At 52.4% G+C, this 19,354-nt stretch overlaps 4 protein-coding genes across 4 annotated transcripts; 2 read left to right on the forward strand and 2 right to left on the reverse strand.

Annotated features, from left to right (window-relative positions):
* Nucleotides 1-42: 42 nt before the first annotated feature.
* On the forward strand, nucleotides 43-1,329 carry BKA58DRAFT_440419 (uncharacterized protein; the record flags this gene model as incomplete). Its single annotated transcript, XM_046173748.1, has 1 exon — nucleotides 43-1,329. One exon carries the CDS (start codon nucleotides 43-45, stop codon nucleotides 1,327-1,329), a length of 1,287 nt encoding a protein of 428 aa, XP_046023853.1.
* A 3,093-nt stretch (nucleotides 1,330-4,422) lies between these two features.
* Nucleotides 4,423-5,004, reverse strand: BKA58DRAFT_402377 (uncharacterized protein; the record flags this gene model as incomplete). The annotated part of the gene is made up of 1 exon (XM_046171714.1): nucleotides 4,423-5,004. The coding sequence occupies one exon, from the start codon at nucleotides 5,002-5,004 to the stop codon at nucleotides 4,423-4,425; it is 582 nt and encodes a 193-aa protein (XP_046023854.1).
* A 743-nt stretch (nucleotides 5,005-5,747) lies between these two features.
* Nucleotides 5,748-15,747, reverse strand: BKA58DRAFT_362064 (uncharacterized protein). Its single transcript, XM_046168800.1, has one exon. It carries the CDS (start codon nucleotides 15,551-15,553, stop codon nucleotides 5,777-5,779), a length of 9,777 nt encoding a protein of 3,258 aa, XP_046023855.1. The 5' UTR covers nucleotides 15,554-15,747; the 3' UTR covers nucleotides 5,748-5,776.
* Nucleotides 15,748-15,837: 90 nt separating this feature from the next.
* BKA58DRAFT_186252 (organic solute transporter Ostalpha-domain-containing protein) lies at nucleotides 15,838-18,434 on the forward strand. Its single transcript, XM_046165491.1, has 7 exons — nucleotides 15,838-16,148; nucleotides 16,199-16,216; nucleotides 16,266-16,319; nucleotides 16,367-16,454; nucleotides 16,499-17,536; nucleotides 17,585-17,991; nucleotides 18,045-18,434. The coding sequence occupies exons 1-7, from the start codon at nucleotides 16,015-16,017 to the stop codon at nucleotides 18,331-18,333; spliced, it is 2,028 nt and encodes a 675-aa protein (XP_046023856.1). The 5' UTR covers nucleotides 15,838-16,014; the 3' UTR covers nucleotides 18,334-18,434.
* The last annotated feature ends 920 nt before the right edge of the window (nucleotides 18,435-19,354 follow it).

Below are 19,354 nucleotides of genomic sequence, written 5' to 3' on the forward strand. Positions count from 1 at the left end.
TTCCTACGCCCAATCACCTTTATGTCAGCGCCAGAGGTCAAAATGGATCTTGCGCAGCGACCACCATACGACACCGTCGATTTCAAAGCCCTTACCAAGAGCGACAAGGAATTCAAACAACTATGGCAGCGAACGTCCGGCAAATTGGACTTTCAAGACCCCGAGACTGCCCAGACCCTATCAAAAGCCATCCTGAAAGTCGACTTTGGCCTCCAACTAGACGTGCCAGATGATCGCCTGTGCCCACCAATACCCAATCGCTGGAATTACGTAGCCTGGCTGCAAGGCCTGATTGACTCGACATCACCTGACTATTCTAGCAAGTACGATCCAAATCGTCAAGTCCAAGGCCTGGACATTGGTACCGGAGCCTCTGCGATATACACCTTGTTATGTCTGAGGTCACGCCCAAATTGGTCAATGTGCGCCACTGATATCGACAAGAAGAGCTTCGACTCAGCAGCTCGCAACCTCGCGCTCAACAACTTCATGACACGTACCAAGCTACTCCAAACCACCGAGTTGAACCCAGTGATACCACTGGCAGCCCTTGGTGTAGACCGTCTTGACTTCACCATCTGCAATCCACCCTTCTTCACCGACGTGTCCGACATGCAGTCTAGCTTGAAGGGTGAAGGAAAGAGCTGGAAACCCAACGCTGTATGTACCGGCTCAGAAAACGAGATGGTCTGTCTTGGTGGTGACCTAGGCTTCGTCACGAAGATGGTCAACGAGAGTCTCATTTTGAAGGACAAGGTGCAGTGGTATACCAGCATGTTCGGAAAGATGGACAGTGCTAAGGCTATTATTAATCTTCTGAAGAAGCATGGCATCACCAATTGGGCGGTTGGCGCTATAGAGGTTGGATCAAGCACCAAGCGATGGATCGTTGCGTGGAGCTTCGGCGACCTCAGACCAAGAAATAGCCACGCACGTATAGAGCGAATGGCCAACGAGTACCTACCGTTTCCAACCTCCTATCCCATCGCCCTGCCACCCGCAGTCGAACCGCAAGCTGCCAAAGACGCTATCAACGATCAACTCGAATCACTCGACCTCACCTGGACCTGGGATCCCGTCTCATCTGCCGGTATCGGCGAGGCAAGCCAGAATGTATGGAGTCGCTCCTATCGCCGTGCATACGAACGCAAACAGAGGGAAGGACTTGTTGATATGAAGGAGGATTCCGCACGAAAGATCGAGCTAGCATTCCGTATTCGGGTTGTAGACTTGGCGCGCGAGGTGGTCATCGAATGGCTAAGAGGCACGGACCAGGTGTTGTGGGAGAGTTTGTGCGGCTTGATACACCGTCACTTCAAGAAGTCCTGAGCGCTGACAGGGATGCTTACTGCATACACATGATGAACCGCTCACAACTGAACAGTTCTAGGGTAATATAGGCTTAAGGATGTTTGTTCAGAATGCGACACAATTTGGAAACCTTCCCATTACGCAGAACACATGGCTGCCCTTGTCGCATCGCATCAGCATATGTCAGCTTATCCTTGGCGGCACGGTGCTTCCTACATCTTCGGTATTATTTCACTCATCTCAACCAACAGCAATTGTGTTACATACTATAACGCCCGGCCATGCGGTGCCATACGCCTCCAACATGCGTATTACATCTTTTCGAAACCCGTGCCTTCATGTCAGCGCATTCTGCCGGCGTAAGGGACGTCTCGCCCCCTTCATCTTCCCATCATCCAGCTTTTATTATCTTGAAGATCTTCTTTCCTTCCTCAGATCGAAATATCTCATCATTCCTTACTAGTGAATCGCCCTCCGCAAGTTCACCTCCCGATCTTTTTCCACGCCATCTCGCCACAAACACCAGTCATTCAACATGCACGTTCCCATCGTAACCCTCCTTTTCACTACCCTCACACTCATTACGACAACTTCCGCGGCCGTCATAGTGGAGTGTGGAGCTGTCGCTCCCATGAGCACTTGTCTGCAATCGTGCCCTGGAAAGTGCGTGCAGCAGAGCAGTTATGTGTGGTGTGACTGTCCTTGGGCTCAGGGCGGAGGTGGAGCTGGAGGTGGAGCTGGAAGTGCATAATTGGTATGTCAATCTCCAATTTGGATAAAAGAACCACATCATCTGATGCGTACGCAGGTTAAATTAAGGGAATTGGATCGCGGTGAGGAGGAAGACTGCGGTCGAAGTTGGATTTGCCAAGGAGTGGGAATGGTAGGTTTCCTAATCGAGGATCGGATATGTTGGACCAGACACGAGAGTGTGCAGTTCTCTGGCACGGTAAATTATAACTCGTTGACGCATTTATGAAAGCATGAGGGGCAACATGCATGAATGTGTCCTGGCAAAACATCCCTTATATCACTCATCCCTTCATCTCCCTACATCTGGAGATCTAACATCGCTCACCTCATAGCTCACCTTCTCAAACCCGAACACACGAAAAGATATATACCGCTTCAGTCCACTCAGATTCCTTTGCATCACTCCACAACCCCTTCATCCATACATCAACGATACCAACTATGCATCTACACCATCTCTTCGTCATCATCCTCCCAACCATTGCCACCGCTATGGCTCTTCCTGCCGGTGAAACACGATCAGGTGTTGCATGCGGCACCGTGCATGTTGCAAGCTACTGTGAAGCAAACTGTCCAGGCCGCTGCGTTGCTTCGGGCACGAGTCTGAACCCGGGATCGATCTGTGTATGTCGGTAGATAGGGTTCAGGTAGAGAATGGGTTGAGGTGATGGAAGACGAATAGTGAGTCTAAAGACCCTTTTGGCGCATCGGTCATTGATGCCTTAAACACCAGATGATACACCGAGAATGCGAGTGGGCGTAAGACAAGCCAAAAGGGCGGTGTCAATGTATGTTAGTGGCAGGGGTATAGCGAGACAAGACAAGCTTCGATGTACAGAAAGACTGAAGCATTTTGATGGCGTGATGTGGTTGACACAGTGGGCAATATGAGAGGAGCTGACGCTATGGGGTGATGTCCAAAATTGCCTGACGTGAGACGCGCAACAATGCTTCGATATCAGCAATCCCTTACGTTCCACTCCCAAAAGAAATCTCCTATCCGCCCTTAAAGCAAAAGGCCCTACACTTAATGTTCCAAAACCTTCATCTGTCCAAGAACCAAAAGCACTATTCTCAACCATCAGCCACCACTCTTCACCTCCAAATCCACCAGCTAAAACGACCATGCATCTTCAAACCCTTCTCGTCACACTCTTTACTCTCTCCTTCGGCCTCGCAGCCGCCGCCCCTGCCCCTGCGGTTGTGACGTGCGGTTCCTTGGTCTCAGCATCTGCATGCCGGGCTAGCTGTCCTGGGACATGTGTACAGAAGGGCGAGATGGCGAATACAGTGATGACATGTAAATGCTAAGAGACTTGACAGTGTAGAAAGCATGACAGCAATGGAAAGAGGTAAGTTTGAAGCAAAGATTGTAGGGAAGTGGCTGGGCTAACGCGGACGAAAGGGGGACGAAATTGGACGACCGGAGAAAGTGGAGAAAGCGAGGACCAGGTTGCGCAGAATCGGGACCCTAATCAGACGAGATTATTTGAGATCAAGTGATGTTAGCGAGTTACCGCATGTAGATCTTCGAAGGAAAGTTAGGTGTATTCCAATTTGGACAATGCTGTGTGTGCTGTCGTCATCAGCAGGCATCAGCTGAGAAAATTCCTTGTTCCAGTTGAACGTCAATTCAGAACAGTCATCGTTTGAAGAGCCTAGTTTCAGATCTGTATAACATCTGATGATTCTCTTTCGTTACCGCACATCACCTCCGTTCACCGTAACCAAAAGCCCTTACTCTCATCATACCCCTGTTTTCATTTCACTGACATGTATCTTCCAACTATCCTCCTACCTGCTGTTGCCCTCTTCATGGGAGCGAAGGCCGTTGCTATTCCATGCGACTCAGGCAATAGAGCTATCTGCAATAAAAGCGTCGCTCTTCCAACTTGCGTAGCTCAGTGCCCTGGGCAGTGCATTGTCGGCAGTTCACCGACGATGGCGACATGTATATGTACGCCTATCTGCTGAGGTGTTTATGGAAGCAACACAGGAGGAATGAAAGGTTAGTTGGGTTGCTGAAGAAGGAAGGGAATCTGGAAAGATGCTGACTGCTCTTAGGAATAAGAAGCAGAGACGAACGTTTTCAGGTTAAGAGATAGGAAGCTGGTCCTGACGATGGCGGTATCATCGACACAAGTAGATACAATTGATGCTTTGTTTTCAGATGGATTAGCTCTACGAGAGTCTTGTCATATCTCGGTTAGGCCATTGCATTCCCCGACTTCATCTCGTAGAGGTACTTACGATGTCGTATCAGGCATAAGCTTAGCAGCCCACCTCATCAGCGACGACGAGGCATAAGTAAAACGTCACATATCACCATCCCACTCCCTCAGCACATCCCCACCTCTCCTAGACGATCGGTCCGTCCCAAAACATACTCCTATCCATCTCTTCCGCCATCCCCTTTGCCATGGGTGGACAATCATAATCCGGCTTCCTACCCGCACACAGCCCCTCCAACATTCCATCATCCCTCCCACTACGTCCCACACCACCACCTCTACCACCCCTAGCCGCACCGCGACCGCCCCTCTCCCCACATCTACCTCCATAACCACCGCCAAAGCCTCGTCCTCCACCGCCACCCATACCGCCCGCGCCCTGCCCACCCGCAGCCGCCCTATTCTCGCGATGCAACTGTCCGCCATGCAGATCTCCCTTGAGCTCTTCACGCTCATTAACTTCTTCGGTAGTGTATTGGAATGTGTTCCAGGCGTGGACTTGGCTTTCGAGGCCGCGGGGCGCTCGGCCGGCGCGCGCGAGGACGGGGCCTTGGGCGTGGAGCGCGAAGTCGCGGTCGCCGATTGCGGCGGTGTCTTGGTCGAAGCGGGTTATGCCCAGATCGAAGAGCTCAGCGGAGTTGTGGTAGAAGGTGGGCTCTTTGGGGGTGCTGTTGCCATTGCTGACAGCGTGGTTGTTGGAGGTGGACATCTTAGGTTGGAGAATCAGGATATCTTTCTCGGGCTGTTGGATTTCAGTTGTGGGTGTTATCGTGGAGGTTGGTGTACTTGTGACGGCCGGAATAGTATCTGGGCTTTGTGTATGATGTCAGTGTGTCAACCGCGGTGAAGCGCAGGTGAGAGGGGACTCACTCAAACCACGAGATCAGGTATCTCAACGTCTTCATTGCGGGTTAGTGGCGAAGGACGCTTTTCGTGTTCTGTCAGCGAATGGCCCGATAAGCGAGCCAACGGTGAGTAATAGCTATGCGATGAGGATGAGGAAGGCGCGTTCATGATCGAAGGAAGTGACGTTCACCTTCACTGATTAGTGAATTGCAACGCGTCACCACACTGCCACAACAGCCGTCATACGAAGACATCCCATTTTTGAGCGAATTGGGTACAAGAGAGGAATTGTGGTAATCACTCTGGAGAGCAGACACCACTGCACACGACCTTTGCATTGTGCAGCGCGCGAAGTCAACGCTTCTCATCTAAAGCACATCGCAGGAAAAGTACCTCGACCATTTTGAGACGGGAATGCGCACATTATAAGACCAGGAGAATACTAAATAGCAGGATCAAGTCACATTTTAACAGCCATGTGAATAATTATACAGCAGAACACGCTTTTACAAAACGCCAAAACCCAATGCACCGAGCCCAGGCCTCAAACTCCAACAAAAGACACAGCTAACATATGTACATCCCCATCCCCTCCTACATCCTCTCCCCTCCCCTCTTCACCCCCAGCCTCCCACTCAACTACTCCCCAGAATCCTCTCATAAGCCTCCTCCACCTCCCTCGCAACCTCCAACAACGTCACAATAACAATCTGATGCGTAACATTCGGCAGACGATCGCGATGCAACCCAATCCACTCCAACGGCGGCGTCGCCTCACCCATATCCCTCAGTTGCGGCGTTTCGATCAACGGCGGCTCAAGCGGCGTATACTCGTAGCGTGACTGTGGCACATTCACGACCGCTGTGATCTTTTCTTGGCCGTCTGGCGACACGGAGGGGGCGCGGGGCCGGTTCGAAGGCATGGCGGTTGTAGAGTCGGAAGTTGAGGAGGGAGAGTCGGGGGCAGGCGCGTTGGGGTCGTCTTGTAGGGTTTGAGATGTGCTGATTTTGATGTTGGACTCGGGGAGGGGTTTGCCGAGGCGTGAGGCGAGCGTGCGGGAGTGGTTTGACCACATGGTGCGGATGTAGGAGATGCGCGAGTAGTTCCAACCGACGTCTACTTTACCCTCTAGGGAGCTGCGGAAGAGGTAGTCGATATGTGTGCCCTTGGGTACTTGCCAAGTATGCATTGTAGCGATGACCTTGGGTACGCGCAGGATGGTGCCGCCGCGGGCGGAGCTGACGCTCGCGGACACGTCTTCAACGGTGAGTTCGGTCACGGGCTTGATCTTCTTTGGTGTGGGTACTGAAGCCAGTGCGACGGAAAGTTGGCCCAACGTCATGCCGAGACTGGAGTGAATCTTGGTCTTCTTTTCTAGTGCGACGGCAAAACGCGCTTGCATGTCACCAGCTTCGAGCATCAAGACTTGATTGTCTATAAAGGTTGATGGGAAGACACCAAACCTGATTGACCGCAATGTGACCACAACATCAGTGTGTAGTGAGATTGGTGCTTTGAAGTTGTCTTCGTCGGGCTTCGCGATGAGCTGGCTGTTTGACCCTGATCGCTCAAAGGGTTCCGGCACTGATGATTTGCGACGGAGGAATTTTTCGATATCCCTGAGAGATTGCTTGTACGCTTGTTGGTTCTCTTGGATCAGCCGTTCAATCGCTTGCCATAGCGCAAGACCCTGTGCGGCACTCGTAGCATGACAAAAGACGTGTACCTTGCCACCATCGAGTATAGCCACCAACCGATCTTGTACATCTTCACCCTCTGGGCGAACGTTGTACATTAGGAAGGCGAACTCCGCAATATCCGCCATGACGAACGCTTGGAAGTCGAACCCAGTCCGGACGCGTAGCTGACGGAAAGCGACTGATGCTTGGATGAGTGGTGTTTGACGAGTGTCCACCTCTTGTAACGGCCATCCAATTGACGTACGTACTTTGATCTCATGCAGCTCGATGAAGCCACTAGTGCGGCCCGTACTCTCTATGCCAATTTTTTCCACTCCGACACACAGGTTCTGCTCAGATGTGGTAGTCTTCTTGGACGACGCCCACAGGTTGTGGACGTGAAGCCATGACTTTCCGATAGATTGGCCTAGATCTAGGTCGACCTTCACATCTGCGATGGCTATGTTGGCGTTCCAAGGGAATGCAGTAGCGGCAGCAACTTGCTGATAGCGTTGGATGAGATACTCTTGTGGCTCCGAGTTGGCGCTAGGCGACGTCGGCTTAGAAGCTCGACGGATTTCTGGTGGCACCCAGATTTCGCGAAACAACAAGAAGTCCTGCAGTTGACGAGCGTTGATTTGCAGAGCCGTCGGGTTGATCTTGAGGATAGCTGATATGCCACTAGTACCGCTGAGATGCTTGCTGTTCATCAAGGATAACACGATCGATTCTACATCCAAGCTGAACGTCGACTCCCGGGAGTACACATGCTGCACAGTTGTTACAAGCTTCTCGAACGTAGCTGAAGCAGCGAAGAAGTGACCGTGCTCCTGAGATTTGACACTGTTGACAGTGATGTAAATGTCCTCAACCTTGGCGATTGCCGTGACACGAGCGATGGGTTGACAGCTAAGACTAAACTCTTGTTTGCATATTCGTAGTCCCAGGTTCAGTCTCGTTCTGCCCAAGATGGTCGTTGGGTCTGCGGTGATAATGTTGTCTTCTTCGAGTAGCTTCGCCGTCGGCTTAGACTGGTCTTGGGGCTGTTGAGATGATTCGGCTGCATCCTCATCTTTCTCGCGGACTACGGCCTTGATGCTATCGGATATGTCAATGATGATGGGGACGACAGTCGGTAGTAACGTATTGGTTGATCCATCAACACGAAGCTCAGCGTTGAGAGAAGGATCACTTCCGTCATCCATATACTCGACGCGTACAGCGACACCTGGCGCTCGTAAGGCCAGACTGCTCTTCGACTCGTCACCGACGAACTGGCTGTAACGTCCCTTTTGCTGAGCTCGGCCAGAAGCACCTTGAACCGGCGCTGCATCGCTTCCGTGAATGTGAACGACAGCTCCGGCAAAGTTGATATCAGCGGTCAGCGACGCAAGGCGTTTGTTCCCAAAAGGATTCTTCCGCTGCGCCCCGGTAGTCGTCGGGGTCATACTCCAGTTCGCAGAAGCTTTCCGGAACTTCTTACCAGCGAGGGCGATAGATCGCTCAATTACATTACCTGGCAAGACGAAATGCGAATCGAGCTGGAGGTCAAGCGATTTACCAGCAGCAAAGAATGCCAGCTTGCGCGTGTCTTTGGTCGACGCATATGCTACATTGAACACCATCTTTGGTAGCAATGCCGAGTTGAGCGATCGCACTTTCTTGTTCGCCGATACTGGTACCATCTGTAACCGCATCTCTTCGATCATCAAGCGTGCGGCATCGTCTTTCTGTGTTGAAAGGTCGATCTTCCCAAAGGAAAGCACAAGATCGTGATTTTCATTCCTAGGGAAGGGAGCCACTGAATTCCCAACAATCCAGCTGACCTGTAGATCCAGTAGTTCCAAGGAGTACGTCGATGTGAAGAGAGCTCCAGAACTGAGGCTGTCAGAGTCTTGATGCGCATCGCTCTTGACACTACGGTCGCGTCGATGAGAAATTCTGCTCTTCGTGTGTCGGAGGCGACGCAAATACTTCTTTTCTTTGGAGAGGTCCAGATCCTTGATCTTGTCTTGAAGGTGATTCATCACATCTACGACCGCTGACGCTGTGTCCGCAAAAACATTCACCTCCAGTCCTGAGCTTCGCAGGCGGTAGACTCTGCGGGCAGGTTCAGAGTCTTTCTCTGTAGTGGCTTGGAAGACCGCGCCGAACGTAAGATTACCGCATTGGCGGAAGGAGGTTGCGTGTTTCAGATTCATGTCAATGGTGACTTCATGAATTCGGACGACAGCTTCCGGATACAACATGATGCTTTGATCCAAGTCAATATTCGTAGCCCTTAGCTGCACTGTGGACAAGCGGAACGCAAGATTGGCTGTTGGTGAGTCTGGGTGTTGACCAGGAGCGCTAGCTGAAATGTGCATACCATGCAAGGTCATTTGCACACTGAACAAGATGTCCCGGGACGAGGTCGGAGCTTTGACTACTGGCGACTCCACAGAAGCTGGGAACAGCTCCTCAATGTGCGTCTTCAGAACTCCGACATCGTCCTGGACTGCCTGGAACATGTGTGACATCTCTGGCTTATTGAGGGTCGTGATGAAGGACTGTATCTCTGAAGCCTGGACCTGTACCATCTCGACGATACCAGACGCCAATACTTTAGTCTCTTTCTCATTTTGCGTTATAGACACTCTTCCATTGAGAGGAGGAAGCTCAAGCGAGCTGATGACATGAGAGCCATCTTTCGAGGTGCTGTAAAGCCGATGGAAATTGGCTTCGAGGTCGTAGTCGACACGCAAAGTGACATGTTTGCCCAGGGTAGGGACAACAGCTATACGTCCGGAAGAGCCTGTTATCGACCAGCCGAGTGGCTGGAGCACTGCAAGCTCGATCTGATATGCGTCCATGAACAGCGCAAGCGAGATGTTGGGCAATTCGGTGGCAGGCTTGCGAGGCTCGTCCTTGTCTGCGTTCTTGCTCGCGACTTGCTGTATGATTGTGGACTGTCGATGGAAGTACGCGACCTCGTCTCTTAGTACATTGTCGGCTACTTCGATAAGACCCAGGACATCCTCTTGTACCTTTACAATGATCCTGCGGCTTGCAGCTGCCACCTTGATCTCATTGGTCGCCTTCCTCTCATCTCCGGATTCCACCATGGCGAAGTAAATGCTCGGTCGTTCGAATTGCGTTTTGGCCAAGAGTCGGGAGTGAGAAGACAGTTCGCCGACAGCGTCATCAACATCCAGATGAGCGGATATGATCTCTCCATGTCCCGATGCTCTGCTGTCGGCGTCAAGGAACGAAAATCGCATGCTGCTCCCTGTGTTGATGCTCCGAAGGTTGATAGTGTCCAGCGTGATTTGAACTTTGTCCGTCGCAAATACTACTTGGAGATCATGGTCAACCGCGGGCTTCGTATCTTGCCCTGATGGCGGACCGACGGGCTTCGTCTTCTCTGCTGCTCTCAGATTTTCTTTCTGGAACAATTCAAGTAAAGACTCTGCAAGTTCACAGATTTCCCACTGAACATGTAGAGACATATCTCCGGAGCTGATTTGGACGATGGTGGATTTCTTCGGGATGCTGGCATCTACCAGCATAAGCCCAGCAGGTTCCGTCGGAGGTAGCAAGACGATGTTTAGGGTTAACAAACCTAACGACACCTCGCTTTGTCTTGGCCCGGGATCAATGATGAATTTGATCTCAGCTGACCTGATGTCGACATGTACGGGTGCAGAATCGGGAGTCGGAAGTGGATCCTCAAGATGGCCAAAGAGCGATCTCATTGCAAGGCTCTTCTTCACATGCGCCAAATCCCACGTGCGCCACTGATCCCACATTGCGATAATTTTCTGCTCCGCATCCTCGGGACATGCCACGTCAGACTGCGAGCAGTCCCCGAGGATAGCATCTTTCTCAGATTGCGGAACACATTGCCAGGTGTATCGAAAACGCGATATGATTTTCCATGAATCGTGACTGCGCAAGTGGTCCCTAGCAGCTCGCAGGGCGTACGACGCCTTGGTAAGGAAAGCAGGATCCGGATGTTGGTCTTGTACGCTTGTGAGGTACCAGGCCAGATAGCGCAGTCGGTTTTGCTGTCTTTGCTCGACCTCCGCAAATCGTGTCACCAGTTTCTCTGATAACAGCGTTGTGCGATGAATGAGTGCGGCCAAGTACTCAACCTTTTGGCTTGCGACGGCGTTCTCCAAAGACCGAAAAGAAATATTTACCGAGGTTTCCTTGCTTTGCATCATCCACAGTAAAACATCCCTGATCTCAGCCTGTACAGCAACTGCTCCACCATCGCCATGAAGGTCGCGTTCGGTTACCGAGAGGCCAAGCGAACCGAGAGTGGAATGTAACGAAAGAGAGTTCTCGCCAGCTCGTTCTCCCGGAAACTTCTTAATCCTTGCCGCCAAAGTCAACTTGTTGAGAATGAGATCGTACTGGTCCTGCCCGGTCTCATTCATGGAGTGTGATTGGAATTTGTGTTGGAAACGAACGTGTGTGAAAGGGATGCGGACATTGAACTCCACAGAACTGCCCTTTCCTTCTAGTCGGTTGCGATTCTCGAGAATCTTTGTCATCACATCGACCTGAAACTCGTCCAACATGTCCTCGGGACGCTTCGGCTGGAGTAGTTCGATCAGACTCGATACACATGTAACGAACTCTGGGGTACAAAAGACGCGTATGCCTGGCTCCGCGCTAATGAGTATGCTACTATGTGTGAAGCTCTCATCCAAATGCTTTGTTGACACATCATTGAAGATAACGTCATCCACATCCTGAACATAGTTGGTGGGAGGTATGGCAGGGAAGGTCGGAACACTCGACAAATCCGGCTCGACCCGATCGAACGTAAAGTAAGGTACAGCCAGGCTGCTGGAGTATGCAACGGAAGATGGCACCCAGCCTGGGTTGGCATGCTCATCCTCCTTGAAAGGTGAGTAAGATCGATACCTGGCCTCTGCTGGGTTTGGTGATCCACTGAGCAGGGTTCGACTTTCACTGCTAGCCGCAGTCTTCTTGGCTGTCTTGTGTCTGACCGCGGATCGGATGCTGCTGGCGATCGACCTTGAGGATGATGAGCGCTTGCTAGTCGCGCGCAGCCGTGCTGCCTGGGATGATGAAGCATTTGAGGATTGTTTAGATGACGTGAAAGAGCTGGTATGATGGGGTGGTTGGAAGAGGAAGATAGGATGAGGCACATCCGGATATTGCATTGCTGGTGTGCGCACATGCTGTCGATCAGCATTGTCTTGATATGAGGAAGAACCGCGTTCATCGGCAAGCAGAAACCGAGTTCGATTCGTCCGCTTGTCGTGCATTCGTATGTGAGACTGCTGCTGCGCGCGCTCCTCCGAGAAGTCCAACTTTCGCGTCAGCAGATTTAGAGACAAGGCTGTTTGAAGATAGGCTTGCGTAGTAACCGCTTCCTTGTCTTTGGAACGCGCCCTGTGATGCGACACGGACTTGGATGGAACAGCTGTGATCGTAAAGTCTGGTATTGAGACACTGAGCCGCTGCGAGAACGTGCTCCCAGCAAGATCATTAAAATCGAGACTGATGGGGCTCGTTTTGAACAGCAGTGCTTCTTGTGCGATATGTGCACAGATACTCACCTCATCGGTCCTCAGTCTGAGGTACGTCGCATCGTGAATCACCGGAACTTCAGTGAGGGGCAGGGTGTTTTCATCGTCGTCGAGAGTGAAAGCAAATGAGCGTGCTGCTTCTGACGCGGTTTCAATGAACTCGGATGTGCAATCCCCCGATATCCTGCCTACATCAAAGTCCCAGCTACACACATAGGTTGGCTCAATTGGAGGGAGACCGAAAAGGCGATGTCCAAAAATGACAGTGGAGTCAACAAAGAGCTCCGTAGGCCCACTCGTGAACTCGTTGGGTATTTCCGTGTCCGGTACCAACCCTCCAAGAGAGACGCTGATGGGACTAAAGTTGACCATTAGATCCATGTAGTAGTTGGTAAATCTGAGGTCTGCTGAAACAAACGGAAGGTCGGCTCGAATGCCACGCCCCGCTGCATACAGGTTGGCTGGTAGTAACGCACATGATTCATCGGCGGAGATACAAAGAATTACATCCAGGTCGTTAGAGATCTTGGCTGGTTGAGCGTCCGGCTGGGCTCCATCTGCAGCTAGGCTCGCACTTGGTAGCCCCTGGAATTCTTCCAGTGTCTTGAAATGCATGTCATCGCCGAAATAGTTGTCTTTGATCTTCATGAAATGATGTATGAGCCAACCATATAGTTCAAGACTGAGTTTATGACCTTGAATGTCCATGAAGAGCCTGTCGGTGTGCATCGTTGATGTTTCGTTCATCAAGGTATGACTACCGGTCAAAGTAAGTCCGCCAAGATGAGCGACCTTGGGCGATTGCAGGAAAGTGCGCAATGTGTTCTTCTGAGGCATCAGAACCTCGAGACCCAGATTTTGGCCCTTGACATCGAACTTGATTACACTTTCAAGCGGCCGGAACTTGTCTAGAGGTATGAACACTTCTCCTTGTAAGTTTTGGCCCGACAGGATGACGAAGTTGTTGTCTTCTAGATCAGATGGGTTGTTTATTATGTTAGCGTCGTTGGTGTTGAGATACAACTTGAAGTTGGAAAAGTCGACGTTGAGTAAGTACTGGAAAGGTACAAAAAGAAAGTAATCGGGTGGCGGTCCAGAGCCCCAATCAGCTACGAGGTCCATGATAAGGAACATGTGATCTCTCAGCAGGAACAGTTCCAGGTCTTGACACTTGATGTTGAACAGCCATTTTCGCAAAGTATTCCACCCAAGAGGATTAGAGAGGTCACAGTCAAGAGCGATGGGGCCGGAACGCCACAGAAGACCATGATTAACGCTGGATGAGATCTCTGTGCTTGCGACATCGACGTCCACTTTGCTCTGGTATCCTTGCTTCGAGGCGTACATATCCATGACATAATTGACAGTGGATTGCTCGGCTAGCTTGACATCGATCCATGCGAACGGGCGGACATTCTGTGCACCACCAGCATCCCGACGCTTCCCCCTCCTGATGCGAGACTTGGCCTTGCCCTTGTTCTTATCAGCCCCAGACTTGTCGTGTGTGGCTAGTGTGTGGGCTTTCCCTTTCCACTTCCAATCCTTGGAAGGCTCGCGGATTGGTATACGTAGTACCGTATCTTTCTCGATACTGAGGTAGAGTTTGAATACGGTTTGAACACGGAGCTCACCGGCCTTTAAAGGCGTTGCAGGAACAGCGTCGACCCGCGAACCAGGAAAGAACATATTCTGGAAGATGCCGCGATGTCGATCCGCCCAGGGTCCGTAGTTGATGGTACCACCGAATATCTGTATGTCCATGCCATAGTCGGGGGGGATGCTCCCGTTAATGTCGTAGGGACGCGCAGGATCTATTTGCGTGCTCTGGTCGATATCGTTCTGGACCGGGCCAGGAACATCCCAGTAGAAGGAAACGTTGACACAAGGGCAGTCGGCGATCAATGATGTCTTGGCGTATTCAATGCCGTCCCATTCGCCGTGGCCATCATTGGTAGTATCATCGAGGTACCTCGCCAGACCCTTCCAGCGCTCGCGACCCGGGAAGTGCCATTGTGAGTTCAGAGGCGGGTTGTTAGCAGTGCCTGACCGGGTGTGAGTGTGGATAGAATCCGAGTCGCGGGAGAAGAGTCCGGCCCAGGTAGGGATTCTCTTCAGCCATCGCCAATGCCTCCTGTGCCTTGCTTCCTTTTCGATAATGGAGTCTTCTGGAATGCCTCCCGCTGCTTCCTGTTTATACTGCACGGCTGACTCAAGTTGTCCAATCTTGTAATCAGGGTTGGGCTTCATGTGAACGACGGGATGGGTGACCTGGAAGTTGAACAGCTGCTGGTAAACGTCCAAGGGTCCACATGTAGACGCATCGAGAGTGCCGGTAGCTTTCTCGAACTGCGCGGTTATAACGGCCAGCGTATGCTCGTTTCCGACAACGATGGCGCCCTTGACGATGTCGACGTGAACGGGAAGGAGTCGAAGGAAAGCGGGAATGTCGGCTTTCTTGGGGCTTGACGAGGTCGATCTACCCGTATCGGCTCGTTTGACATTCTTGTCGCTGTCGGTGTACGGCTTCCTCAGCTTGCTGTGGTGATGGTGCTCCTCCTTCTCCGCCTTCTCACCATCCGCCACTGACCCTTCCGGCGATTTCGCATCCTGAGCGGCGGCCTTCGCCTTCTTCTCAACTGCGTCGATAATACCGTCGTATGCGGGGCTGCGGTTGTACATGAAGGCTTCGATCCCTGAGATCTTGATGGAGAAGCGACATGGTAGCTCCTTCCGTGTCTGCTTGCCTCCCTTCTCGGCCTTGTCTAGATTCCCGCTTCGACTTCCAGAGCGGCTCCTCGGGGTGCTTGGTGTGCGTTCGCTATCGGCCTCGGAGGCAGGGTCGCCGTCGGTGTATACACCTGCATCCTTGACGCGGCGCAGCCAGTAGTTCCAGGTGATGTATCCGCCATGCACCAGTATTGTCTCGTTGTGGCCATGGTACCGTATGTCCTTGAAGAAGAGGCGACCGCCCAGTAAGGAGATCTGGAGCGAGGTGATGTCGATGTAGGCGTCGAAGGTGCGCCAGGTGTATGCGCGTATGCCGTAGGAGACGAGCGTGGCGAAGAGGCGGTTGAAGTAGAAGAGGAAGAAGATGGTCAGGATGCCGCATATGAGCAGCTCAACCAGGAAGACCCAGTTGAAGCCGTCGCGCGGGTCCAAAGGCTCGGCGACGATTCTTCCCGCCATGACTGCAGCGCGTTGTGTGTAGGAGGGTGAGTGTCTTCATGGCTCGAGGGGGAAGTCGCGCATTGTTGTGGACGAGCTGTGAGGAAAGAGCGCCCGGGTCACTATGGCGCATTCACGCGTGGTCTTGATGCCTCGAGACGGGTAGGGCGACAATGGCGTGGAATTGCTGGAGCATGTCCTAGGGACGATGGCGCTACTAGGCCAGGGCCGATTGAGGTTCGAGGCGCGTCATGGGCGTGTTGCAGGGAAGCGAGCTTGGGCCTGTTCTGCCTCTCCGCAAACCTACCACATTGTGGAGGGCAAACGTGCACAAGACCACACGCTCGACGCCTGGCGCAAGTCGACAGCACACACCATGGCTGCGCTTCATCGCTAACACCATCGCCTGTCCCTCTAGCAACGACCTTCCGAGAACTGCGACTTCACTTCTTTCCTGTTCCCTCGCTGGCCCACGCCTCGCCATGGCTCTAGGCACCCTCCCACCCGACTTCACGGCCGCCGACTTCTCGTCTGGCGGCACCGGCGCTCGGTTTGCACGTGCGATTATCATCGTGGCAGGCGTATGCGCCCTGGTCGCGAGTCTGGTCACTTTTGTGTAGGCAGTCGAGCTTCCATCTTGCATGACCTGAACTGACGTAGCTGTAGTGCTGTCTGGTTACAGACGTGAGGAACACCTCCACCTACCGATAGACGTGTGTTGAACAATTCATAGGAAGAACTATCGCAAGCCGGTGCTCCAGCGATATGTCGTCCGCATCCTCCTCATGTGAGCCCTCTCTCCAGCTGTCGTGTGCCATCGCTCACGTTATCAAGGGTCCCCATCTACGCAGGCGCATCATGGGCCAGTCTGGTGTCGACAATGGCCGCATCCTATGTAGAGCCCTTCAGAGATGTCTATGAGGTACAGCAATCAGCCCACTCGGATATTCTGCGCTAACCTTCCAGGCATTCACCATCTACACCTTCCTCCAGCTGCTCATCAACTTCATCGGCGGCGAACGCGCTCTCATCATCCTCATGACCGGTCGCGCACCCGTCTCCCACCCATGGCCTCTCAACCTCGTCTGCTCCAAGATCGACATATCCGACCCGCATACCTTCCTCGCCATCAAGCGTGGCATTCTGCAATACACATGGGTTAAGCCGCTGCTGTCTGTGGCCACCATCATCATGAAGGCTACCGGCACATACAAGGAAGGATACATAGGCTTGACGTCCGGTTACTTCTGGAGCGGCATGATCTACAACGTCAGCATCACCATCAGTCTGTACGCGCTTGCTATGTTCTGGGTGTGCATGTCTACTGATCTCAAGCCCTTTCGGCCTATGCCCAAGTTCTTGTGCATCAAGGGCATCATCTTCGCCTCGTATTGGCAAGGCTTCTTCCTATCCATTCTCGTCTTCCTGGGCGCCATACCAGACGATGTGCCTGGCTACAGCCCCGACAATCTCGCCGCTGCGATACAGGATGCTCTCATCTGCTTCGAGATGCCACTGTTTGCACTCGCCCACTGGTATGCCTTCTCTTGGCACGATTACGCCGACGATACCATATCGGCCGCCCGGCTGCCCGTCAAATATGCCCTGCGCGACGCCTTCGGTCCTCTGGATCTCATTCAAGACACCAAGGAAACCTTTGCCGGTAATCACTACGAATATCGCTACTTCGATGCGCGCGACAATGTGCTGGCACACGAGGAGTCCTCATCGCGTGCTGCACGCATGGCCGAGGGCATGAGATACGAGCGAGGAGGCAAGGGCAAGTACTGGATCCCCAAGCCTGGACAAGCGTCGGAGCATGAACCACTCCTCAACAAGGTCACATCAAGCCGCGCTAGAGCCATGAGTCCAGGGCCGCACAAGGCTCTCAAAGGCGAGGGTGCCAAGTACGGTACACCTGACGTGGTCGAAGAGCCCAATCTGGACGCCGAGGAAGAGCGCTTATATGATAACGCACGTACGCTGGAGTTCGGAGACTGGAACGTAAGTACACATACATCTGCAATCACGTCTTGTCTGACCTAGCTGCAGTACCCCGTCATCGAAGCCCACCGTCCATCTCGTGAAGACCGCATGTACGCCGATCCCAATATTCTGACCGCATCGACCAACCGAAACCTACTGCAACCCACCAAGGAAAACAAGCGTAGGAGGAAGAGTCAAATCCAAGATTTACAAGCATCTGTAGACAAGGGCAAGCAACGTGACCAGTCAAGCAACGGAGAGTCATCCCGCTCAAAGTCCCCCCATTCCAAGTCGCGTGCGCCCTTTAGCAACCTTCTCCGCCAGAAGTCTTCGTCATCCAGCTCAGCGAAATCGGACAAGAGCCAGCTCGTGGATCTTGTTGTCGAAGATCATCAGGCAGAAGAAGTCGACCGCGTCAGAGCGCGTAAGGAAGGTGGTCCAGGGTGGAATGAGGTTCCTTCCAAGCACTTTGTGTAGGTTTTCCCTGCATATTCGAGTCAAAATATGAAACTAACGATAATTGTAGTAAAACATACGAGCCAGGCGAAGAAGAAGAGGTTCGAGAGGGCTTCAACCCCGATGAGCCTGAGCCGCAGAATCCAGAAGCTGAGCACAACCTGAACCATGCGTTTACCGAAAATCAGAGCAAAGAGGAACAGCGGAAACACGACATCAAGCCGCACATTGTTAGCGAAGCCAATCACTGGGAAACGCGCAATGTCAGCGACCAGACGACCAGTGAAGAGGCCGAAGATCATCCCAGTCCGTCCTACGGCAGTTTCAGAGAAGAGCGCAACGCTTGGAATGCCGACTGATGACGCGATTCCGATCCCGATCTCAAGGAGGCATTCGTCGTCAGATTTTGGGCCATCAATCTGTTTTATACCCAAGCTTATGCCACATATTACACCTTGCGATATTTTTTTCCTGCGGCGTTAGAATGTCAGCGATATCCTGGTCCAGTTAGCATAACTACGGCGAAATTCATCATACTATACATCTGACTAACAAGTACAATGTGCGGTCCGTCATGCATTCGTTTCCGCTGTCATTCAAATCATGCGGCCAATGAACCTAGCCCATCAGAATCCTTCATCCCAAACGGGAAAGAGGTGGAGATTTGGTCTTCCTCTTCTGTGCAATGGGTGCAAATCAAGACAAGACGAGCTTTTTCGCAAGGCCTCCAAGTCTGCTTCCATGTGCTGGCACCGGTGAAAGCGGGTAGACTACCATGACTGCAGCTACCAAAGCCCGCTGCTTGGTCATGATTGGAAGAGTCGACTGTCGATTTCTTGCGTGCTTGTTTCAAGAATTATGCATTTCACCAATTGCAAACTACCAGCTAGCTTAGAGGCTTTTACCAGAAATCGTGAGTATGTGACTGATTCGCTGTGGCAGGCCCTGGGATGCATGCCGGTGCGGGAGCGAACTTGGCGAGAGCCTTCGCAACAACCGATGGGGCAGGCGCACGCGTGATTTGCACCTTCCACCAGACCCAGGCATCACGGACCCATCAACTCAACACTATCCTCATATATCGGAAATTCAACTGTGCGCGTCTCGAACGATGACGCTCGTTGCGATGCGCATGTTTCAAACGTCACAGATAAAGGCCAGTGTTCCAAGGCATCCCCGCCATGTCGCGGTGATCTGCCCACGGACGCGACAGCTGTGCGCATGCTCGAACATGGCCGATATGAAGTAACAGCCCTGATGCCAGATCTGCCAACGAAAAGGAACCCAGCGCGCCACATGCCGACAAGGCCTCTGGCAGTTTCAAGCCGCAAGCGCTATTGCCTCGTCACTGGTCCACGTTACTGCGAGTCTCCGCTCTGC

This window comes from Alternaria rosae (genome assembly GCF_020736505.1).
Source record: "Alternaria rosae strain MPI-PUGE-AT-0040 chromosome Unknown BKA58scaffold_6, whole genome shotgun sequence".
Classification (NCBI taxonomy): domain Eukaryota; kingdom Fungi; phylum Ascomycota; class Dothideomycetes; order Pleosporales; family Pleosporaceae; genus Alternaria; species Alternaria rosae.